The 26,002-nt window shown below is 39.8% G+C and overlaps 2 protein-coding genes across 2 annotated transcripts in view; one reads left to right on the forward strand and one right to left on the reverse strand.

Moving 5' to 3' along the window:
* The window catches only part of AVEN (apoptosis and caspase activation inhibitor), an 82,826-nt gene extending 66,527 nt beyond the window's left edge, over positions 1-16,299 (reverse strand). The window contains exon 1 of the mRNA XM_065754247.1: positions 16,021-16,299. Within this exon, the coding sequence (XP_065610319.1) occupies positions 16,021-16,272 (252 nt within the window). The 5' untranslated portion in view covers positions 16,273-16,299. The remainder of the gene's footprint in view (positions 1-16,020) is intronic.
* A 4,475-nt stretch (positions 16,300-20,774) lies between these two features.
* CHRM5 (cholinergic receptor muscarinic 5) lies at positions 20,775-22,361 on the forward strand. Its single transcript, XM_065754147.1, has one exon. It carries the CDS (start codon positions 20,775-20,777, stop codon positions 22,359-22,361), a length of 1,587 nt encoding a protein of 528 aa, XP_065610219.1.
* The last annotated feature ends 3,641 nt before the right edge of the window (positions 22,362-26,002 follow it).

A 26,002-nucleotide genomic window follows, 5' to 3' on the forward strand; every position in this document is an offset into this window, starting at 1 on the left:
AAGGCAAAAGCACCTCTCCTGTGAAGAAAGGCTGAGAGTTGGGCTTGTTCAGCTTGGAGAAAAGAAGGTTCCAGGGAGACCTCATTCTGGCATTCCAGTACTCAAGGAGAGCTTATAAACAGGAGGGAGAACAACTTTTTACATGGTCTGATAGAGATAGGACCAGAGAGAATTAATTCAAACTAAAAGAAGAGAGTTTCAGATTAGATGTAAGGAGAAAATATTTACGCAGAGGGTGGTGAGGCACTGGAGCACGCTGCCCAGAAAAGCTCAGGGCACCCTATTCCTGGACGTGTTCAAGGCTGAGTTGGATGAGGCTCTGGGCAGCCTGATCTAGAAATACATTAGGGGAGTTGAAACTGCATGAGCTTTAAGCTCTCTTCCAACCCAAGCCATACTACGATTCTATCTTAAAATTTTCCTGAAAAAAAATTAGCCTTTTGCAATGCCGTGACCTAAATCATAGCTGCTTTCAGAGACAGATAAGAATATTTTGCAATAATACTCATCAACATGCCAAAAACTGTGAGCAGTCACCTTATCTATACTGAGTAACAGCACGATCATGTGCCAAGTGGCTCCAAGTCCTACTTCATCTTTTTTACAGACTTTTATTAGTGTTTCTGCTAGCCATAGCCACATTTTGAACACATTTTACGTATCACTGAATTAGAACAACAACTTCTGTTATGAACTAAATCTCTCCCAGGCAAATCTCTGCCCCACAGGCAAACAGCCTGGTTATTTTGTTTCTAACTACAGCTTTAAACGGTGAACTATCTTCCCTTTCAAAGAACTAGAGAAGAACCCATCAATTCTTATATTCACTTTCCCTTGGTATCTCAGAAACAGTCTGCAAGCTATTAGCGCACTATTGGCTGCCTGGTCCTTAAACCAGTGGCTTACAAAGGAACAAATGAAGCAACCTCTGCTACAGGTTTCTCTTAATGATCATGCAATTAACAATTACTGCAGTGTTCACAGGAGGAAAGTTTCAAAAACTCCAAATAAATAAGATTTATGATTTTGCTCATTAGATGCAGGATTTTCCATTCTGCAAAGCCACCAGCTGAAGTTTAGCTCTTACAGGTTAGAACTCCAAACTGAAGGGCATTTGATGGGAGTATGTTTTTAAGAGCTGTATCATTATAACTGCAACATTTGCAGTACACTAATTGGGAAACTTGGTAGAGAATCAAGGAGTTGCATTAAGTGTGGAAGCAGCCACTTTGCCTTCCGCTTCTCTGGCCAAGTCATGCTGGGAGAAAAGAGTCTGTAAGAAGCTCGTCCAGCTGCTGGCTATAGATAAAGAGGCTTTTGATTTTCTAAACTGGCCAAGCCCATATGTTTCCACCAATGGAAAAATCAATTGTATTTTTTCTTAAATTCAGTGGAATGGATTATCTGAAAGTTACTGGCAAGTACACAGACTCAAGCAATTTCTGTAAAATTGTCACATGGACCTGCACAAAAATTGGAACCCATATTACTTTCAAATTCACGCTAACTTGAAAAAAGCTAAATGTTTTTCTTATAAACATTCATCCCAAAATATGAGACTCTTGTTTTATGTTTGCACTCAATCTTGACAGAAACAACAGGTTTTAATAAAACCTCACAAAATAAGTACATTGCCATAGAGGTTTTAGCTCTTACAGTTGGATTAACGATTATTCCTACACATAGGCTGCACTTGACAAAATCAGGGCTTTTATATATTGCATACATATGGATGCACATATGTGAATGTTTTATGCCTCATTCTAAAACAAAATAATATTTGGTATTCCAGAAAGGATAACGAAAATCTCTACAGAAAGGTATTTTTTCATTCCAAATAAAGATATAAATATAAAGAATAAAGATAACCTAAACCACACTGGAGATTGACTGTATTCAGAGATGAGTCAGTTCTTACGTGTTAACATTTGTTGGTTGATGCTCGGCTCAACACGAGCCGGCAGTGTGCCCAGGTGGCCAAGAAGGCCAACAGCATCCTGTCCTGTATTAGAAATAGTGTAGCCAGCAGGAGCAGGGAGGTGATCATCCCCCTGTACTCAGCTCTGGTACAGCCGCACCTCGAGTACTGTGTTCAGTTTTGGGCCCCTCACTACAAGAAGGACATTGAGGCCCTGGAGCGTGTTCAGAGAAGGGCAACAAAACTGGTGAGGGGTCTGGAGCACAAGTCTTATGAGGAGCGGCTGAGGGAGCTGGGATTGTTTAGTCTGGAGAAGAGGAGGCTCAGAGGAGACCTTATTGCACTCTACCACTTCCTGAAGGGGGGTTGTGGTGAGGAGGGGGTGGGCCTCTTCTCCCTGATAAATAACGACAGGACGAGAGGGAATGGCCACAAGTTACGCCAGGGAAGATTTAGATTAGACCTGAGGAAGCATTTCTTTTCTGAAAGAGTGGTCAGGCACTGGAATGGCCTGCCTAGGGAGGTGGTTGAGGCACCATCCCTAGCGCCGTTCAAGAAGCGTTTAGATGAGGTGCTAAAGGATTTAATTTAGTAGTTGGGTAGAGATAGTGATAGGAGGATGGTTGGACTAGATGATCTTATAGGTCCTTTCCAACCTTATGAACTTATGAACTTATGAACATCACAGAATCACCGCATAATCCCAACTATAAGGGACTCCAAGAGATCAATTTGTCCAAACTCCTGCTCAAAGGAAAGTCAAAACTGAAATCAGGACAGAAAGATTGGTGCTCTTCCACTCAGGCACTGAAAATTTCTAATAACATGCTTCTTTCTTAGCGTTTCCTCTTGTTGTTTCCTTCTAGCATTTCTAAATGCAAACACACTTGTATGAATAGTTTCAAAAGAAGTTTGTAAAGAACACACAAAAAGAAGTATATAAATTCAAAGGATCAAAGCTAATTGAGGATATATATTAACCTCAGACTTTTTGAGGGATATTGTTATTTTGGTAGTCTTTGTCAATCAAAGAGCAAGACAGCCTAGCAATAAACATCAGTTCTAAATTCACATATACTGAAAAGCTTTTTATTTTCTGAAACCATATCAGTGATGAAAAAAGAGCATGACAAACTATCTCAAAGGCATGCTCAAAATAACAACCATCTGCAGAAGAAAAAAATTATTCTTGATCTTAGCATGCAAAAGTTAATGCATAAACAGAGCCTGCCCAAATGAGTAAAGTTTAGAAAACACCTCAGACATGGAGACAAGTCCAATGCTTATTTAATACCCCCTACAAGCAAACTATTTTAGAAAAAAAAAAAACAAAAGAAATCTAGCAACTTTCAGCCAACATCAAAACCAAAATGTTGAAGAAGCTTCAGGATCTCTAATGCAAGGGAAAAAATATGACAAAGTTTCTCAGTGGCTGGAATTTTTTTTTTTTTTTGCCACAAGAAAATAAGACAACACTTTGGAAAGATATCCACCTTACTACAATAAAAATAGTTCTCCAAAGCTTGTTACATTTGGACATAGTTATTTTGTTATTCAGATTTTGAAGATTTTGAATTCAGAAGCATTGGTTAATATTCAACAAGTTTTTAAAGTCTGAATTATTTTAAATGTACCTATTTCACACACACAAAAAAAAAAAAGAAAAGAAAGCATGTAAGGAATAAGGCATCACTAACTGTCATATTTTGAAATCCACCAAAAAATAGCAGTAGTCACCCAAACTGCTGTACTTTCAGTCAGCACAGCATCAAAGAAGAAAATCTGAAGACACCAAATAGAACAACAACCTTGAAACCGTACACCTAAACAGGCAGAAAACTAATCAGTAGCTTATTTGTCTTTCCTAGTGTCAGATTTCTGCCAGTCTAAGCCCAGGTATCAGCTTACAGCTGAATCTGACAAGCACAAACAGGACAGATAGACTGGAAGCAAGCCATAAGACAGGGGATCCAGGAGGCAGGGCCTTCCTATCTAGCAACAGTTATCCACCAGTTTGTCCACAGGTAAACCACATTGAATGCTTTCATTTCTTGCAAAGGTAGTTTTCTAAAGGCAATTCTATTTTCTGCTTTTGATTAAAGACTCCTGGATTCTCTGTTAATATTCCTGTTCCAGATAATACATGCACGAACATGGGTGTTCTTAGCTGACTCCTTGCTTTTGTTTTTTTAATAAAAAAATACAAAAAAGAAGCCCTTGCTAAAAATATTTATATTGATTGGTAAAACTTGTGACTCGTTGTTCTTGGTTTCCTTTCTCATTAGTTTAAGACAGTCAGTGAGGTATGTGAAATGCATCATTTTAGAGGTTCAATATACAAGTATTAATGTTTGGTACACATTGAGAAATTCTTCTGTCTTGAATTTAAATTAAAACACACAACATCTTTCATATTTTTCTGATCAACTATCTCATAATAACAGCACACTGCACAAAAATATTCACACAACAAAAACCAAAGCTGTACAGGGAGACACTAGAAACCAGAAACCCTAAAACTGTACTATATAAGTAACTCAGAAGAAAAGCATTCTGCTTTCCTCCCCATTTCACCGTGTCTGTACCACTGTCAGCAGCACAGCCCTTACATTTCTCATCTTCCATTGCTAACGTGCTGCCATTTTCCACTTGTAACTTCATGTGCTTCTGAAAAATGTCAGATTTCTACTACCTTTCTATTAACAAGCCAGCAGACTCACCATCACACATTTTTGAAAGTAGGCCAAATTAGCACATTTTTGGAGTGGCAACAAAGCAGAAGTTCATCAGTACCAAATATCCTCAGTAGGGAATATTTCCAGAACAAGGAAATTATTCATTCTCAGAACCAAATTATTCTAGGACCAATAAACAGTCACATAGCATAACAATTAAAAACATATGATATTAAAAATGCTAAAAACACAAAAGATTTGCTAGTTGTATGCAAAGAAATAATTTAACAAAAATCACTGAAGAAACGAACAGTATTGAATAATGCTAAAAAAAATCGAGCGACACTAGACAAAATATGTTACAGCAATTGTGCATCAGAAAGATTGTTCTCAACTCCCACATCTTAATTAACATTTCTGAGACTAATACTAACATTAATTTATTTCTTTAGACTGATGAAATCAGGAAAAAAGAAGGAAAAAAAAGAGAGTTTTAACTATGCACTTGATAAATAGACATCAAAGCCCTTTTTTTCCATTGTCTTTCCAATGATGAGAGAAACACATGTGCTGGTCACCAGTTTTTCTCCTTTCCATTCTCAGAGATGTCTACAAACCACATATTGAGTATAGGAATGCAAAACAGGACATCAGCAAAAAATAACTCATAAAGGGTACACTTCTAAACACAGAAATTGAAATCCCTGCTTCATAATATAGGCAGGATTCCACTGACTATCAACTCTCTTTGTGCAAGTCACTGCTAGGCCCTCCCCTAGCACCAACTCAGCAGAAGCGAGGAACTGAACCACAGGGGTCCCCTCAGGCGCCATTCAATATGTTGTCCCTTAACACAGCAAGTTACTGCCAAACGTCTGATCTGTGGTATGGTTGCCTTAAGAGAGAGAGGCTCACACTGAATCCAGAGGCATCATAATTCAAAACATAGCTCTATGTCTGATAATGTATCTCAACGATGCTTCTCCTAATCAAAAGACAGTAGTGCACCATCCCAGCCCATCTCAAGTTCTCAGTTAAATCTCTCATTAAATCACCCAACTACATCACCACTTTACAGTTTTTGAAAGAAATATGAAACTTATGTTCAGCAGATCATATACACACTCATTAGAAAACAGTATTGTTTGTCCAGAGGGACCGAGAATAAATGGGGATTAGGGCCAGAGAAAAGTGTCAGAACACAGCATCCCAAAGGGACCTTGCCCATAAATACAATCTACATTTATTCAGTTACTGCAGAACTACAGTATTTTGCCCAGAATGTGGAAATAAATTCAGTTCACTTACGTGCACTTATTTGCATTCAAGCTGAAGTCTCTCACATCTCACAAGAATACAGTGACAAGATATGCTCTGAAAGAACTGACCTAATCTGTTTCCTCAGACCTCCTCTAATTTGCACAGCAAGGGAACACCCCTTGCGGGAACAACTGAGCTGCGGGGTACACACCATGCAGGCATCCAAACATCACACAAATACAAAAGAAAAACAAAACAAAAAAATTAGCATCACTCTTTCTTCCACTCCTCCTCTGTCTCTATGACAGCGTTACATTATTGCATAAACTACAAGGAAACTGAGAAGAAAAAAAAAGAGACTTGTGGGAAACGCAGACCCAAGTACTTAAAGTCCAACAGTAGGTCACGCACCTGGGAAATGAAAAATCCTGACTGCGCTTTGTATTTGAAACTTCGCAGAAAGTAAACTGCAATTTGAAAACTTTCCTCTTCTCCACATTCTCCAGATCCCTCACTTTATTACTCTTAGCAGATTCAAACCTTTCCATCACGTTCTCTTTGCATCTAGAACAGACACTGTGTCCATCAACTGCCTTTTCACAAATAAGCATCAGTGGTAACAGTTCCACAATCTTGCAAACAAGCTGTTTCTAACATAAACTGGCAGATACAGAGATGATTTTGCCATATATTTTGAAGAAGGGCTAAAAATATTGCATTACTTCATTAAGAGACATTTCTTCTGCCTCAAACAGCATTTTGCAGTGGCTAACAAAGGATGTAATAAAGCAAGAAAATAAACAGTTATTGATAAGTGCATCAATCTGCTTTGCTTTCTCACTGAAAATAATTAAACCACTTTTCATTATACTCCCTTTTTTTCTTCTTTCCAATTATTCAACAGAAAACAAGCACTTGTGAAAGTCACTTAATTGAAATTCTTGGCAGACAGCTTAAACAAATCAGTGCAGGAATTTGCAGATCCTTTTGCTTTTATGCCATTTTGTTGTTTGTTTTTTAAGACTTGCATACTGAAACATAAAGACAAAAAAAAAGACATATCCTATTTTGTGCATTGCACCTTCTGACTTTTTAACAATACTAATCACATTAAACAGTGTTACAAATATTAAACCCATTCTACCATTTTGTGATACGCGTGACAGAGTAAGTTAAAAAATATTTTTTACAAAAGCATGACTAGGGGTGAGATCATACACAGTTTTTTGTTCACTGTGCTCTTCTATCAGTGTATTTACCTATTCTAGTCGCTGAGCCTTCTGGGATCTTTAAATGTTCTTTCCTCATAAACTGAAACAATTTACATTCTGACCTAGCCATCGTATCTCTTTCAGTAAAAATACAAATTTATAAATACAAACTATTTTTTCAAGAGTTTTCAACAGAAAAAGAAGAAAGCTAACACTTCTTTTATTCTGTTGGTTTTTTTTGGGTTTTTTTTTAGACTAAGGAAGGAAGAGCCTCGAGAGAGGATCTTTTATGAAAGGAAAAAAATGTCCCTGCAAAGAGTAATCCTCTTCACTGGTTTGCTCTATTGGTGACCTTTAGAGAGATCTACCAAAGCTAAAGAAAAGCTTAATTAGCTGAAAGGGCAACTGGGAGAACAGGTAGCATAAAGAAAAGAGCTTTCAATCTTTATTGCACAGGATAAGAATTTTTGAGATTGATAAAATCCTAAAGACTGCTTCATAAATGTTAGATACTGGAACTCATCACTCTGGGTTAGCTGAAGATAGAATTAACTATGGCAGAGAGAGATCCTATTCTGAAACCTATGCCCCATGTTACTGGAATAATGCTTCAGTTAAAGGAAAAAACACGAAGCACGTGAGAAAAAGACCTTGGTTTGAAGTATGATTTTAGAAGCTGTCTTATTAACTTTAAAGCAAATAATCTAAAAAAACTCTCACCTTAATTTTTTTTAATGTTATGTGAGTAATTCAAACAAATTGGTCACCCAACTACAACCTTTAGCTTCTCTAAATCTAACACAAAAGATAAAGTAGGAAGGTCTTAAACGTCCTAATGTCAGAAAAACAAGACGTTACGATATAATTTTATTTTGCCACTGGTTTGCACAGTACAGTACTGAAAAGTAGAGCATCCTGATCCTTCAGGCAACTCCATGGCAAAGAAGCTCTAAGAATCATTTAGAACTTGCTCAAAATTTATGCACATCCAAATTAGTATCAAGGGAAAGGACTGGGATATACTTATTTGGATCCAAAACGATTGCAGGAATTTACATAGCACATATCATATTTCCACTTGCAGCACAGTTCACACAGTTTGCCAGTTCTAGGTGTATTTTGCACAGGAACTGCAGGACTGTGAATCCCATTTGCAAACAGAGCTCCAGACAGTGCTCATCTTCACAGACAACTGGTGGACAACTTCAACTTTGACTCCACCAGGAGAGAAAACGCTCTGAGCCCACCAGTATTCATTGCATCCCACAAGGCAAAATTTTACAAAAAAAAAAAAATCCTCACATTAAGTCATTAATGTATATGTATCCAATTAGCAAAAAATAAAATACTAAGGAGACAAGCCAATTACACTGACACTTTTCTTACTGGCAACACTTTGTTTTTTAATTTTACCTCCACAAATAAATTTCACTCATCACGCTGGGACAGTGATTAATACTCTTGCAAACTGAAGGCTGAAGTGGAAGATTTAAGGACCACTTCTATCACTTCCACAGATAGGTGACCTACTGCTACAAATTAGGAGGAATGTAAGCTAGTGAAGTAAGCAAAGCTGACAGAATGTCTGAAAGAGTATATAGAAGAAAACAACAACAACAAAAAACAACAAAAAAATCAACTTAGTTGTGACAAGGCGGTAGCCTAGGAAATGCTGTGGCCCAGAATCATCACTCTGTCCTTAGCACATCAAAGGCCTTGGAAATTCCAGGGTTAAGGAGAGATTTGTTATAGACTGCAACTGTACAGTTTTCCTCTGGGGAAAGAGAAGCAAGAATAGAAACAGAACCTCGAGGCAAGGTTCTCGCACACTCCAGCAGATTCACTGGTTTTACTGGCAGGATGTATTACTATATTTACCTGCATAAGACTTAAAGGATTACTTTTAAAAATAACAAGAGGAATCCAAAACCACATGTGTTAATATACAGACATACGGTTTACATGAAAGAAAACAATAGAAAAAAGCCCCATCCTCCCCCAACCCCCCCCCCCCCCCTTCATATGCATTACCATAGAATTACATAGGCCTGAAATCCTTTTGATTATGAAAACCAGTAAGAAATGTTCCTCTGTACATGCTGAGAGGTTCTAAACCACCACTGCATCAATAATTAGTAATTCTTACATTCCTTTAACATACAGCAAAACCTGCTGTGGGCTTCAAAGGGCCCTGCAGCACCATTAGAATGGCTGCAAACCCAAAGCAGGTTTCCCAAAACTCCCCACTTGTGCAAGAAAGCAGCAGCAGCAAGGTCTGCTCTTCTACAATTTGCATTGTAACAAATGTTACTGAGATGAGTTAGAATATTATGGAAGTATTTTCTAATCAAATTTCGTCACCTCCACAAGTTTGCTGATCCTTTCAGCATAAACACCTACGATCTCCCACTTGAATGTCCCCGCAAAAAACCCTTTGCGATGCCCACTCGCGGCGCTTTTAAGTCAGAATCGCCACTTGCACCCGTTGCGCAAATAATTCCCTTTGGAGCTTTGTTTGGAGCAAACGCTCGGCGGAAAGTTCTAACGACGCACACAGGCGCGCTATTCCCCCCATCCCGGCGCAAGCACACGCACGGCTCCCGCTGCCCCACCTGGCGGCCGCGCCCCGCAGCGCATCGGAGCCAACGCGGACCCTGAAACCCGCAGCCTTACTCTTCCTTAAATGCTAACGGTTCGGCTCAACACGACGCCGAACTCTCGGGAGAGCTTCTCCGGCGTTCAGGCCGATCCCACTGTTGCCCTTCCTCTGAGTAACATCCACTCCGTTACGTGTGATAATTTCATAGAATCGCAGAATGGTAGGGGTTGGAAGGGACCTCTAAAGATCATGGAGTCCAACCCCCTGCCAAAGCAGCTCCCTAGCCCAGGTTGCACAGGTAGGCGTCCAGGCGGGTCTGGAACGTCTCCAGAGAAGGAGACTCCACCACCTCTCTGTGCAGCTGTGCCACTGCTCCGTCACTGCACTGGGAAGAAGTTCCCACTCACATTTGTGCAGAACTTCCTATGCTTCAGTTTGTGGCCATTTCCCCTCATCCTATCACCACACTCTGAGAAGAGTCCAGCCTTGTGCCTTTGCCTCCCGCTCCTTATATATTTATAGACACGGATCAGATCAGATCAGCAGCTCAGCAGGCTCTACAGCCCTCAGCAAATTCTTAAAACCCCCAACATCATTTTTATATACTGATTTCCATATACTTCCTAGCTCAAGTATTACCCGTTATATCTATCCTTTTGGTCATCATTCTAATTCCCAGTGCCTAAATTAGACCTTCTTATGAATATGTCTTTCTTCTTGTCTTACCTAAAACTTCTTGTTTCTGATCCGTTTGCAGCAACCTTTCTGCTTAGTGGTACACTGCTAATACATACTTTCCCAAAATATCCTTTTTCCAGACTGTAAAAAGAACTAGATCCTTCCAACTTTCCTCCTGGGTCATGCAAGAATAGAAATAGAATAGAAATAGAAAAATCATTCAATTGGAAAGGGACCTTCAAAGATCATCTGGTTCAATTGCCTGAGCACTTCAGGGCTAACCAAAAGCTAATGCACATTATTAAGAACATCATCCAAACACATCTTGAAAACTGGCAAGCGTGGGGGTATCAGCCACCTAGCTTGGAAACCTGATCTTCCTTTACTGTTTCCCTCACAATAAAGACATTTTTCCTGATGTCTGGTCCGAATCTCCCCTTTGGCAGCTGTGTGCCATTCCCATGCATCCTGTCATCGGATAGCAGGGAGAGGAGTCCAGCACCTCCCTCTGTGCTTCCAATCCTTAGGAGGTTGTGGAGAGCTACAAGGCCTGCTCTCAGTCTCCTGTTCTCCAGACTAGACAAACACCAAGTCCTCAGTCTCTAAACGTGCTGTCACCACAGGTCCCTTGCTGCAGGGTGGCTCTCTCACTTATCTCCCCAGCTATACCTGTGTATAGCAATGCTCCACCTGAGAAGCAGTACCTAATGTTTACCCTTGTTCACTTTCATGCTATCAATGACTGCCAAATTCTCCCACGTACCCAGATGCCCCTGCGAGGCCTCTGGTCCCTCTGGAGTCAGCAGCACCTCCCATCCTGGTATAGTTAACAAAACTGCTTAGAGTGCATTTCATTCTTGCATCCAGATCACTGACAACAACATTGAACAGAACTGGCCTAGAACTGAGCCCTGAAGAACACCGCTACCAACTGGCTGCCAGCCACACATAGCAACATCCATCTCCTAGACTTCACAGCCCTCTTTGTTCCTTCCCTCCGGACATTCCCCAGCTGGTTTGAAACTTGATGAGGTAGAAGTAGTTCTGTAGTGCCTGTGAAGCAGTCTTTTCACAATCCTCACACCTTGCACAACCATTTATTTGTTTCCTAGCAATATTTACCCGTTTAGCAGCAATACTATTGTTGATGGGAGCATTCTCCACAATTAAGCTGCCAATTCCTTCACACAGGACTGCAGCATAACCAATCATGTATATTTTTCCTACCCAAATATTGTTGTGTGCAATTTGGCCTTGAACTACACCTTACCACAGCCTCTTTCTCTCATTTGCTGAGGTTGTGCTGAACAGCAGTGCTGTGCTCCACCCTCCTGACTACCCCTCCAGCTTAGCACTGCCCGCAGGTTTTAGGACTGTGTCTTTTACTCCTTCATCAGAATTATTAATAGAAATACCAAATATGAGCAGATACAGAAGGTAAGCCTCTCGGGATCACATTTAACAAACACCAATTTGACACTTTAACAGTAAAAAAGTTTTCAACCACCTGTTCACACAACTATCAAGAATCAGTATAAATCACTACACTGCAAATAAGGTAAACCACACTCTAGGGCACTCTGTCAGTGCTGCTTCATGCCTCATCAACCAGAGAAACTGCTAAGAAGGGAAACTCTTCACACCTCGTTAGTAATTAAGTACAGCTCACAAACTGATATATACTGATCTAAATAAGTGTTGCTTTTTTTCCAGTTGGTTTTGAGAACATTGACATAAAGTATCAAAAGATGTGTTATGCTCAAGATCTAGATAGCTATTTCTGTTCCTAAACGCACAAGATGTGTTACAGTCCTCTAAAAGAAATCAAACGCATTCAAAAAATCCTAGCTTTTGTTACTGCGTAGCTGCCTGTGAACAGATTGCTTTTTGCAATTGCTTAGACTGTAAGGTTTAGCACATACTAATTAAGAGCAAAATCAACTTAGGCTGATATCTTGGATGTTATTTTAGATAATTAAAAAGTCAGTAAATGCAATGATGTCATCTCAAAATTAGGAAAGAATGAATACACAAGGTAAGAAAGAATGCAACAAAATCAACATGATCATCTTTCTCGTGTAGCCAACACCAAAAGTTAAAAAAGAAACACTGAACTAAACCTGTCAATTCCAAGTGGCAGCACATACTGCATGCACATGCAATTAATAATTCTGAACAGAAAAGAAAGCTATAAGAATGTATTGTACATTGCAAATTTAATGAACAGTAAAATAAAGGTCAGAAGAAAGCTTTCTTAGACAGCCCTCAGGAGGATGTGGTAAAGAGTCATCAAAATAAAGCCAACTATAACATCCACTATTCTATTTTTTTTTCATACAGACTATATTTTATATACAGAGCTATTCAAAATTTCTGACAGTACATTAAAAAAAAATATATGAATCCTAACCACATTAGAGGAGTTAGGATAGAAGGAGATAATGTTGGACAGTTTTCAATGAGATTTTTTACTTCAAACATATTCACAATACTAAAAATGAATAACTGCAAGCGTGTTCTATTTATTTAACATAAACTAGAGAAGTTAAAACAGACGAGCAACAGAAAGTTACTCAAGCTGACAGATCTACAAAGAAATGTGCCATTTGGTGAACCAGCTGGTCATAATCAGACTTCAGATTAATACTATTTTTGAAACAAGGATTCAAAACCTTCAGCAGTCAAGCCAGTTAAATCATGCTAGTTCTAAGAAGTGCAAGAATCTTTTTCTTCTTCTCAAGGAATAAAAGCACTTTTTCTCCCAGCTCCTAAACCAATTCCATGCTCAAGAGAAGTGGAATATTCTTAAAAATAATAATAATAAAAAATAACTGGAGCTGTTCCTTAAAGCTGTTCAGAAAGCTACTGTCTTAATGGCCAATAGAAACCACCAACACTTCTAAGACACTGACCCACAGATGAATCTTCTGGAAGAGCAGTCTACGATTTATAAACCAAGAGTGCCCTGATCTCCTTCCACATTATCACCCAGAAGAGCATGGAAGAACAGACTCAGCAAATACTGGGTCTTGGCAGAACTGGAAAGTAGCTGAAAAGAATTACAGCAAACTCACAATAGTGTGCAGTCACATTAAGTGGAGTCCAGCCTTCACTGGCCCACAAAAACAAAATGAGATGCTAGCAAGCTACCACTTTTGTGCTTTCTTCTCTCTGCCATACAGGTAAAAAAAAAAAAAAAAACAGCCTGGGCAGGAGGTGGCACAGCCTCCAGTAGTTTCACATGCAGTCATAGAAACCATTATGTTAAAACACTGGAAACAACTCTGAAGATGAATATTAGTCTTAAACATGATGCAGTTTAATGCCAATTTCTTGCTCAACATAAAAACCATTACAAATTTCCAAGTTTTCAAATGAAGTCTAGTGTTGGTAATGCCCTTGTGATGATTTACTAAGTCCATTCACCTATAACTTACTTGCATTTTAGCGCTCTGCAGGATCAACAAACCCAAATCCAGTTACTCTCACAATTTGAAGTTGACAATAAACAGAAGAGGATCTCAGACAACTAAAGCTTTAGCAATCAAAAATCACCTCTGTATCAGGCTTAGCAACAATAGTGTATGAACAAATGTTCCATTAAAAATAATAATAATAAAGAATATATAATTTATAAAACAAATATAATTATGAATTCAAATTACAATTATTCTCAGGAAATAAAACTAGACTGTCTAAATTCTAATTATATAACACTAGAAGAATCCTAATCTAGTAAGAAAATTGTGATCATACACTCAGAAAACTTGACAAACGACATTCCCAGTATTACTGCCTGGCTCTCTAGGTATGTAATTTATGTTGTTAAAAACAAGTAGTGATCCCTCTCACGTAAACCACTTACACTGGGCTCAGCTCCCTCTGTCTGAACTGGAAAAGCAGGCGGCCTTGCAGAAGAGACTGAGGGCTAAGAGCTAGAAATAAAGGAGATAACTTCTTGCCAGATCAGAGCTGAATCCATTCAGAAAACACAGCCTTGCATTCACCAGACTGAAATGAACACACAGATGGGAAAAAAAAAAAAAAAAAAAGAGCAAGATGAAAGACCTCCTTGTTTCCAAGCAGTATACATTTAGTTTGCCTCAAACACTAGACATCCCCAGGTGCAGGCTGCCAGGTGTTGGCACTCACTGTGGCTAGATTAGTTAGAAGCATGTGGGCAAATGACAAAACCTGTGACAGGTGTGCTGAGAGCACAGAAAATTTAAGACCAGAAGGCTCCAGAGTAGGAAAACAATCATGCTTCAACTCTGACTACCGGAGTTCTCAGAAACCCCTCAGTTTAGATTCACTTCTGAACACCCAATCCATACTGAACTTGGCCTAAAAAAAGTCACTGTAAAGCTAGTCACTAGGCTAAGAGGAAGAGGATATCAAAGTCAGTGTTCAGGCAAAACACGTAAACCATCTAAAAATATTTTAACTGATTCCTAACATATTTCAATCAATATTCCTGGGGAAAAAAGAAAAGAACACATATGTTTGATTTCCTCACTGAATGCATCTTTCAAATCGGGAAGTTTGTCATGCTGTAGTGAGACAATACTACTGGAGAAAACACAGTTACAGACATGCTTTAAGTCAGTAAGAAACAGTTGAAAAATGCAAAGAAAATCTACACAGGGCAGTTTTCTCAGCTAACACAGGTGCTGAAACCCTACCCCATGAGTCTGTGGTGCATGAGTGAGCACATTCAGAACCCAAACCTCTCTGCACTCTTCAGCACACACTCAGAGACTTACACTGCACGCAAGGGAAACTACCAACCACTGCTCTAGTAACAGTATCAGTGCAGCTGCATTTTTTTTTTCCTAGAAATGACTGTTGAAACCTATGTGCATGCAGTGACAAAAGGGCCAAATATTTTAGTTTTTTAAAACCAACGGCAACCATGAGTGTTCTAATACAGATAAAACATTGGCCGGGCTCAAGGGGAACTGCAGTCCCATAAAAGAGAATACAGTGGGCGTGACGCTGATGATGGGGCAGCAGCTGCTGCCAGCACCAACCCATTAGGCTGAGACTGCACCCTTGTTGCCAGCCCGGGAACAGTCGTTAATTCTATGTTGCAACAAAGTTAAAGGAAGCAAGGCAACCTGAAAGGCGTACTGCCAGAGCATTCAACCCCAACATTAGAAATCGCTGTTATTAATGGAAATTGATTGTAAAGGTGTAGCGCTGATCTCATACCATGGTGAGATGCATAAAAGATATTAACGTCTCCATAGCAAACTTGAGGTGTGGGTGTGGCAGACACGCCTGCGTTACTTTTAACCTGTTAAAACACATTATGTTTAACCCAAGCACAGGCTTCCACTGGGTCTAGTGACAAACGCGTGTTCCCGTGACTCGGGTATGGACACGGCCAGCTGTCCCCGCGATCTCACGAGTTCCACACAGGTGGAGAAGACGCACACTCATTGCAACTTGGAACCACCTGCACCAAAAGCACTCAGCAACTCTTCACCTCTATTTGCAAACAGAGGTGCCCTCTTCAAAAGGGACGTGTATTTCGCAGCATAAAACCATAAATGGATTCGACCAGAAAGCCGCCACGCCGCAAAGCACGAGCACGGCAGCCTCCGCCCGGCGCTCTCGGCCCCGCCTCCCGCCGCTCCCATGCCGCGGAGGGCGGGCTTTCGTCCGCCCCCTCCTTACCCGCCGGTGGTGCTGCGCGCTCGGTGGTGGCGCTGCTCCGCGGCCCCGCGGCTCTCGCTTCCCCCGGCCCCCGCCTCCTCGGTGTCCGTGAGCGCCGCCTCTCCCGCGGCCCCCGGGACCTCCTCGGCCGTGGCCGTCCGCGCCGCCGCTTTCGGTCGCCGGTTCGGCCGCCTTCTCCGCGCCACCGGGCCGTCTGCGGCCGTGCCGGCCGCCTTCCCTGCGGGGCCGGCTGCCGCCCCGTTCCGGCTGCATGGCCGGGCCGCTCGTGCCGCGTCGGTCCCCGCCTCCTCCCGGAAAGAGGCCGCGGCCGTGAGGGCGAGAGCGGGAAATGGCGGCGCCGCGCGGCGGTGCTCGCGCGAGCCCGCGTCGCGTGCCTCGTCAGTGCGCCCAGCCAGGCCTGCCCTAACGCGCTGCGCTTGAATGTTCAGAAAGCAGTGACGTTAAAGTTGCATGAAGTTAGTTTCTGCACCGTGTGAGGGGGGGAAAAAGAACCGAGACCCCCGAGTTGCACGCGCGCCCGTGCAAAGTCAAGTGTGTGAGGCGTTCCTGCAGGATTCCAAAGTGCAAGAGCAGGGACGGCTTAGTCCCTCGGAGCGAGGCTGTTTGCTCTGCTGTGCCTGAGCTACACGGTCCTCGTGCCGTGCCCACGGGGGTTCACCGATCCCCCACCCCGTGCTTAACTCTATTGGTTTTCCTTTGCAAGCTGTCACTTGGAGGCACACATTAAATTATCAGTATGTTTTCACGGGGTTTTAAAACTCGGCAATCCTCATAGCTCAGTGCCAGAACTCCCACACTGTGAAATCAGGGGTTGTATACCTCTGCACTAGCACTGCCCCTGGTAAGAGCTGCTGCTAGGCCTTAAAGCACCGCAAACCAGTAAAATTAGCACGGCTCTGGTGCCGCATGCAAGCCAATAAATCTAGTAATGGGGAACATCACTGAGACACTGGAGCGATTCCATGTGCAGCCAACACCGGCCTGGCAGGCCCAGCTCAGAGCTAGAGCTAATAAACCCCATCAAACTCAAGCTGTGCCTGCATCTGCAGCACAATTCATCTGTGACATGAACAATCTGCCTGCAGATAGCTGTGAGCTGACTATATGTACAGATTTAACAGCTCACAGTAATTAGTACTTACAGCTAGCTAAAAAAAAATATCAGCAATATTTGGCAACAAATAACGAATATCATTACAACTCACAAGAGTGAAGTTCATGCATCAATAATTCTGAGGCAGATAGCAAAGTCATGGTATTGTGCATATGCATTTTGATTTAGTAATTTAATTTCGATCTCCCTATTATTATAATCTGTTGTGATAGACAATTAACATAAATTATGTTACCATAGCACACTGATATCTCATTCACAGACACTGTTGCCTCGAGTTACAGAAAAACAGAACAAAAGGTAACACTACAATGTGTTAACAGAGAACTATGATGCACAAGAGGATGCAGAATGACAAGTTGATCCAAATGGTCAAAATGTCAAGCTTTGCATGAGCTGCTTGGCTGCTGTCAGTTTTCACAGGCATCAGCAAAACAGTCCATTAGGGAGAAAACATGATGATAGCGAGAGATTTACTTGGTGATAATGGCTAAGTTTGTGTCATTGATTATAGGGAACTCATACCAACCATGAAGAACAGCACTAGAGAAAGCATGTGAGAGCACTGGTGTAAGTTTGCTACAAAGAAGAAAAATAAGAATGGAAGGAAAAGTGTGAAAAGCCTTCAAAAAAAAAAAAAAAAAACAACAACAACAACAACAAAAACAAAGTAGCAGCTAAGATTGCATGTAACAGCAGAGAGGACCACTGTGAAGAGAGGAGCTGTTTCCAGCTCCCCAAAATGACACATTTTGTCACGACACACTGCTGTCTTTTGTTTATATATTAATTACAATGTATATACCATATCATCTGTGTTACCCCTACTGAAGTCATTTAAATCAAGAGCAGTTGTGTTAGGGCAACAACACTTTCTGCTTCTCCTTTTGCTCTGTGGTCTGCAGTCTACATGGGGTGGCTTCAGAAGCGTTTCTTCCTAATTTCCAGTATTAGAGAAGGTAAAAGGCCTGAGAGAGGAGCACACTTGCTCACTTGCTACCTGTGGCAAAAGATGAAGTATTACAATTTCTATTCTCCACTATTTTGAGAAAGGTGTCATCTTCTAGCAAAAATAAATAAATAAATAAATAAAATAAAATAATAGGACAGAAGTTCTGTCTCCTATAACCTTTCTAACCTGCTGCATAACCCCAGGTGGTAGGCATGGTTAGTGGGCATGGTGGGGATGGTTGGGGTTGGACCGGATGACCATGGAGATCTTTTCCAACCTCAATTCTGTGATTCTATAATTTCAGTGTAGAAGACAGCCAGTTATTAGAGGTTTATTCATGCACCTGATGGACATTCATACTTGATGCCTTTTTTAGGCTGTCTCAAGGCTTTTCTGAAATCTTGCCATAAGCACTGACAGTGTTTCAGCTGTGTCAGTTGTAGGGGCATAGAGTACATCCCTTTCTAGGAGCTCAACAGACTAAGTAAGAGCTTAGCTGGCTGAGGTCAGCTCCTCTGCTAATAAGAGCTGTTGTGAAGAAAGCAAGAAGTGATTGCCTCCATCTCCTTTCCCTTGTAAATTTCTGCAGACTGTAGAACCAGAATGAAAATTCTTCCCTCACTTAGGTCTCATTAGGACTTCTATGTCGCTTCTGCTATTCTTGGCTGCTAGGCTGGCTCCTAAGGCCAGAGAAGCGAAGAGTACAGATGGTTGACATGCATATGTTATGATTGCTATGGTTATTGCTAGGTTACAAGGCCTATACATGAAGTAAAATCCAGTTGAACTTGGCTCAGTATGCATTATGCATAAGCAGAATACAGACTTATGGGCATCTAAATATAATACAGGAGATGACAGAGAGACAAACACAGATGGAGGAGCACCACTTTGGTTAGTGAGATAGCCAGTGGTCTCAGTATACCAGCAAGTTTACTGTTATCAGATCTCATCACAAAAGATAATCTTTATGGAGTGTTTGAAAAAGAAGTGTGGTATACTTATGTGGGTACTTAGAAAGCACTAGATAACAAAAGCAAAGGGAAAAATAAAATATAAAATAAAACATAAATGAGAATGGAAAATATTGATTATTATCTGAAAATTCAGTAAGTGGCTATAAAACGTTTATATATTCAGCCAACATTAATCTATTCAGAAGCCCACTACTTGACACTAAAATAGATGACAATGTGTGAAAAGTACAGGCTGGAAATCTTGCAGTTAATGCAAGACATTTACAAAGACCATAGAAAATAATGTTCCAAGAGCTAGGGTGAATGATGAAGGCACAAAGGAGTCTTATCAATAGATAGGAAGGACTGAAAAATAGAAATCTTGCAGAGAACGAATCCTGAGGACTTAAAAGTTGTACTTAGATAGGTGACCTATATGATAATTTTAGCTGAACCCATATCAGTTACAAAAAAAAAAAAAAAAGGGGGGGGGGGTGGGATCTTCTTACCTGTTTTTTTTTACTGACTAGACGGCTGATAAATTTAAACATCCTCTTCTATTTCTGACTTTAAAAGATAACAACTATTTGATTATTCCAAAATTGCACAGCCTAGAAAGATTAAGCATCAAACGAGTGACTAATATCATCAGAGATGATGGAATAACTCAAAACCAGCAGAGATCTGTGAAAGAAGCTAATTGTCTGATTTGGGCATGCATTCTCAGAGGCAAGAAAACAGCAGTGAAAAATTACACCATATTAGAGAGACTGTAGGAAGGTATGGACATCAGAGATGTATATGTGAATATAATAACGGTGGTTCCTTTTCCTTCTACTGCTTATGCAGTCTACAGTATTAAATCATTTTTGTTGCAGTTTATCACTGAGGTTATCCACTGATGACTCCTCTTCATATAACTCATTTCTGTCCTCAGCCCTAGCACTCGCTCACCCAGTCCTTCCAGCACTTCCATACCTTACCCTGCTCAGAAATTCCCATAGGGAAAAGTCTTTTCTGCCCAACTTATTTTTCTGAATATATATATATATATATATTGTCCTTGCCTATTTGCATGATTCTAAAAATGCCCTACTGCTAGTCCTAAGCACTTCTAACACCTAATTATTTCCCAGCGCCACCATGCCAGCATGGTTCTATATCCCTGTGCATCTTCAGTACCCTCGTGTTCCTTTTCTGCTGATGGTCTTCAAAACAGCGACTTCCTCAAGTTTTCCAAAGACAATTTTTGAAATGTCTTGACATCTCTTCTACGGAGTATTGTAAGAAGCAACACCATGACTCACTGTCTCATTACATTGCAAAACTTCAAATGTCTGTCTTTAACAATATGTAGAGTGCCTCCTAAGGTATTAAAAATGTAAGAACTTGTGTGATTGAACATCTTATGAAACAATAGTTGTTTTGATTGCATTTCAAAATGTCATAAAATACAAGAGTACATTGTCCAAGAACACACATATGTGTTCTATTTATGTTCACAATGATAGTAACAATACGACACTGCAGACAGAGAGCACAAATAATTTGATGGATTGCTTTACAAGTTTTTCAAGGTAAATCTAGTGGAAGTTTGTGCTATTTAATGAGCTGCTTTCTTTTTCTCTTTTTCTCCTTTGATCTTAACAGCTGTCTCCAAAAGATATTTTCAAATACAGAAAGCAATATGCAAGAATGCTAAGATTCTGATGACAATTGATCAAGAAAAAGAATGGAAGTAAATCTATTCAGCAATTCTACAGTTATAAACAGTTCATCCATCAACCATAAACAGTTAGAAGGACATAGCCTCTGGGAAGTTATTACTATTGCCACTGTAACTGCGATTGTAAGCTTAATAACCATAGTAGGAAATGTTCTTGTAATGATATCCTTCAAGGTTAACAGTCAACTCAAAACTGTTAACAATTACTACTTGCTCAGCCTTGCCTGTGCAGACCTCATAATCGGAATATTTTCTATGAACCTCTATACCTCTTATATACTCATAGGCCACTGGTCTCTTGGAAGCCTGGCATGTGACCTGTGGCTAGCGCTGGATTACGTAGCTAGCAATGCCTCAGTCATGAACCTCCTAGTCATCAGCTTTGACAGATATTTTTCCATCACAAGGCCGTTGACATACAGGGCTAAACGCACGCCCAAAAGAGCTGGCATCATGATCGGCCTGGCTTGGCTAATCTCCTTCATTCTATGGGCACCTGTAATATTATGCTGGCAGTATTTTGTGGGTGAACGAACAGTACCCCCTGAGGAATGCCAGATACAGTTTTTATATGAGCCCATCATCACCTTTGGTACTGCAATTGCTGCTTTTTACATTCCAGTGTCTGTGATGACCATTTTATATTGCCGTATCTATAAAGAGACGGAGAAACGTACCAAGGACCTCGCTGAACTTCAGGGCTCTGAGTCTGTGGCAGAATTTGAGATGATTAAGCCTCAGAAAGCTTTCCTGAAGTCTTGCTTCAGTTGCAAGCAACAAAACTTAGTCAAAAGGGAGAGATGTCAGGCTTCCTGGTCCTCATCTAGTCGAAGTACATCAGCTACAGTGAAGGCATCCCAGGCAGCAAGTACGTGCACTGAGTGGGCCAGGGCTGACCAACTGACCACCTGCAGCAGCTATGCATCTTCAGAAGAAGAGGACAAACTTGCCGCTGATCCTGTTTTCCAAGTAGCTTACAGGAGCCCATCTAAAGGTAAGGAAGAAGAGTTTAATGAAAGGGAAAGTAAGGACATTGTTGTCAAAGACCAACCTGAAGAAAATGACTTTGAGACCCAGCAATACTTTTTATCACCTGCCATTGGCCAAAAAAGTAAAAAATGTGTGGCCTACAAATTCCGCTTGGTGGTAAAGGCTGATGGCACTCAGGAAGCCAACAATGGCTGCCGTAAAGTAAAAATAACTCCTTGTTCTGCTGCTCTGTCCAAGGATCCTTCCATCAAAAGCATGGATCCAAATATAAATAACCAAATCACTAAAAGGAAAAGGATGGTTCTTATAAAAGAACGTAAAGCAGCACAGACTTTAAGTGCCATTCTTTTGGCTTTTATCATCACATGGACTCCCTATAATATAATGGTTTTGATCTCCACATTCTGCTCTGACTGCATTCCTCTGACATTGTGGCACCTTGGATATTGGCTATGCTATGTGAACAGCACTGTTAACCCCATGTGTTATGCTCTCTGTAACAAAACTTTCAGGAAAACTTTTAAGATGCTTCTTTTCTGCCAGTGGAAAAAGAAAAAAGTGGAAGAGAAACTGTACTGGCAGGGCAATACTCGGATGCCATAACTATTCCTATATAAGAGATACAGGGAAAAGTAGATACTGACATAGCCTAGTAAAGGACTTTTAATTCTGTATTTTCAAAGCTGTCATTTTATATGCCTATTTGTTAAAAAAAATTGTCAGCAAAAAGTGATATTTTGCATGAAGGTAGTATGCTTGGGGTAGAAGTCAGTGGTTGTTGACATGGTGTTCGTGATTATGCAGTAGATCTGCATTAAAATTATTGTGTTTGGAGTCTTCTGTCCTTTCTTTCAGCCTGAGAAATTGTAGCATCTCATAAACTTCTAGGAATTAGCGTGTGATTGTCATCCGGTCATCAGGTCAGGTTATCCAGCCTATCTCCTTGTAGTGCAGAACTGTTTCTTCCTATAGTTCCTTTTCTCTCTTCTGCAGTATTGTCTGTTTTTCCATGGAGCAAGCAATTGAACATGTACTACTTCTGTTTCGAGACCTCATGCTATTGGAATGAAACAAGGACTATTTAAAGAGGGAAAATACTGTTATCCCCAATACTAAGTGGCTAAGTGAGATTCTTAGTACTCCAAAAGTACTAAGTACTCCAAAAAGAGAATTAGTACTTAGAAAAAGTAGAATTAGAATAAAAGTACTCCAAAAGGAGAATGTAATACTGAGAAAATTTCCACTTTAAGAGTATCTTTTCTGGTGAGACAGAGGAAGGGCTCATAAGGGAGGAAACAGATAATGTAGTTTATATAAAAGAATCCAATCCCCATCTCAGTTCCATCTTGCAAGTCAGAGTCATCTGAAAATGGTGATAGCTGATATCTATGAATTTGTATTTCTTAATTTCTTAATACCTCAGAAGGAAATCTTTTAAACATATGTGGTAGTGACAATAGTACTAATCAGAACCAACTATAATGATAGACACAATTTGTCTATTTTCAGGGCGGAACATAAGGCAAATCCTTTTTGGGATTCTCTCTTTTGCATTCCCCTTGCCTATAAAGTTTCCCTTAATCATAGGACAAGGTAGAACACAAGCATGCAGGGAAATGTGCATCGATGCCCTGCAAATTCACTTGCACATCATGAAATTGTTAGAAGCTATGACAGAATTTGTATTTCTAAAAGAAGAAAGATTTTTTAAGTACTTTTTCATTATTTATATAAAAATATTCTGCTTTCATAGCACTTGTATCTCTAAATAGCTTTGCAAATTATAATAAACATTAGGTGTTATAAACAGAAGTTATCTCCAGTCAATCTCCCAGTCTAACAGAACTTTGTCTGCTACGGCACTGGTATTCACTTCTAGCCTCTCTATCAAATGTCAGGCTGAGATGCTCTGAAGTATAAATTTGGGCCAATGTTTGCTTTTTAGCTATTATACACGTTAGTGGGACATTGTCATGATGAGACCCAGCTGCACATTCCGGGGATTGTGTTAGTCATTCTGAACATACCATTGCTCTCAGCAAAATCATTCATATAATTTATTATTGCATCATCAGCGTATTTCCCTGCAGATATATAATTCCTTCATGTCGGCAACCACAGTACAAGTAATTAATATTTTTATCCTCAATCTCCAGAGGGGAAAACTGTCAGTGCAAGATAAGCAGTGTAGTAATGCAAGATGTTCTCTGAGTTCACTTGGTTGATTTTTTGCCACACCACACTGTGCCTAATACTTTTTGTGCATTAGCATATGAATGCTTATTAAAGGAATGCATTGGTCTTTACAGAGACCCTTTCATCAATCTTCCTCTGCCACTCCCCAGAGCTATTCCTGTGTGCAGTACCTACGTACCTGTCAGTTATTATAGTAGGTAACTTTATACTACATTGGTTCAGACATTCAGTAAACTGTGTTTGATTTTTAGCAAACAAATGCATCCCTCTGTGGTACAAGCTGTAGTTAAAGGCAAAATTCATGAGATAGTAACAATTTCTGCTAGTTGTGGTGTTGTTTCTAAAGTGAAGCATTGGCTTCTACTACTGAAATTAAATTGGATATATTTTGTTGGTTTTGGCTTCTGTTGAACTAGAGTGTTCTGTAAATGTTTATGGATTCTGTGCTCAGTAAATGTATTAGAATAGATGGTGATGGATGCAACAGTGTTAGTTTAATATAACTGTGAAATGTGTACTCAAACTCTGCTGCTAACACTCCACAGTGTGAGACATTACACTGCCAAACCTGGGTACATTGTAAATACCTAGAATTATATAAAGAGATGTTTCTCGCTTTATTGTTATGTGAAATGTTTACCCTTAAAAAAAATAAGAAGCCTCAAAAACTCGCTCGAGTGTGAGTTAGTATTTAGTTTCTTAATTTTATTTTGGTTTCTAGCTCTATAAAGGTTCCTTTAAACATGCTGTGGGACTTCTGCAGTGTAAAACAATCTTGTTATCTATATTTCTCTTTTAATGAACCTTTTACTGATCCTTTAATTGATTATGGCTATGGACTTGTGAAAAGAACTTTTTTAAAACTGCATTTTATTTATACATACATATGCATATACTTATGTATGTATTATCAATATAGCTGTATGAATATACATTCCCAAATAAGCTTTTCAGAGACCTAGCACACTTGAATACTTTTAATATTGAATTTTCCCACAAAGGAAACCAATGCATTGTTTTTGTCCCTCCCTTTTCACATAGGCAAGTCTCCCTGTGTATCTCAGAAACTCATTCATTTTACATAAATATACTTTATAGATAAAGACTCAAAAGAGTTCACAGAACTGGGGAAGGCTGAAATCAAAAGAGACATAGAGAAAATACTACAAGAAGAGCATACTTTGCCATTAACTTAATTCTATAATATAGTTACGAATCACAATTATTCTACTCTGTAATTATTCTATACACTTCAATTAATAATCGCTGCTAATTGTTGAAAGGTACTTTTGTATGTGGAGTTTTGTTCCTCATCCCAATTGTACCCATACTGTGAACTGCATTGGTTTATATGGACTTGAAGGTTCCAGAGATCCAGAGATGTACGTAGGCAAAATCCTTAATTGTACTTCCTTTTTACCTTATATATTCTGTTCCAGTTTTAGAGCCAAGACTCATGAAAAGTCCGAGTCCCTAATTATTTAATGAATTACTCTGATCATTTTATCTCCTACACAGAGAATTTCTAAGAAATCATTGCCTCCTTGTCAAATCCCATACATGATCTATGTCAAACTAATTGAACTAATAAATCTTAATGCAAATGTCCCTAAGGACAGTAATACACTCGAAAGAATAAATATGGTACTGGGAGGTGGTAAGTACATTAAAACTAAATCAGAAGTCATTACAAAGATTAAAGAACTTGATATCAGCCTGGAAGATTGTGTTTTCTCTTAGAACACAATTATTATGGAATTGGCTTCTCAGTTTGAAACTCAGAATTGAATACCTGCAGATTCTTATCAGATCCTGTATTTTGAATAGAATTTTGTAAAACACTTCCTTACCTTTTGTAGGAAACAATTTCCAATCAATCTTTCACCATTTGGGATTTCCGAAATCTTCATATTGAATAAGAATTTTTGGACACCACTTTCTTCAAATTACTATGTCATATTTAGGGGACGTATGCACTACTCGGGATTATTTGCTTTAGGAAAACAAGCAAAAAAACAGAATTATGTAATTCCTCAGGGATTTATTTT

The sequence above is a fragment of the Cyrtonyx montezumae genome, unplaced genomic scaffold (genome assembly GCF_038088225.1).
Source record: "Cyrtonyx montezumae isolate F1298 unplaced genomic scaffold, pur_monq_1.0 scaffold_10, whole genome shotgun sequence".
In the NCBI taxonomy this organism is placed as follows: Eukaryota; Metazoa; Chordata; class Aves; order Galliformes; family Odontophoridae; genus Cyrtonyx; species Cyrtonyx montezumae.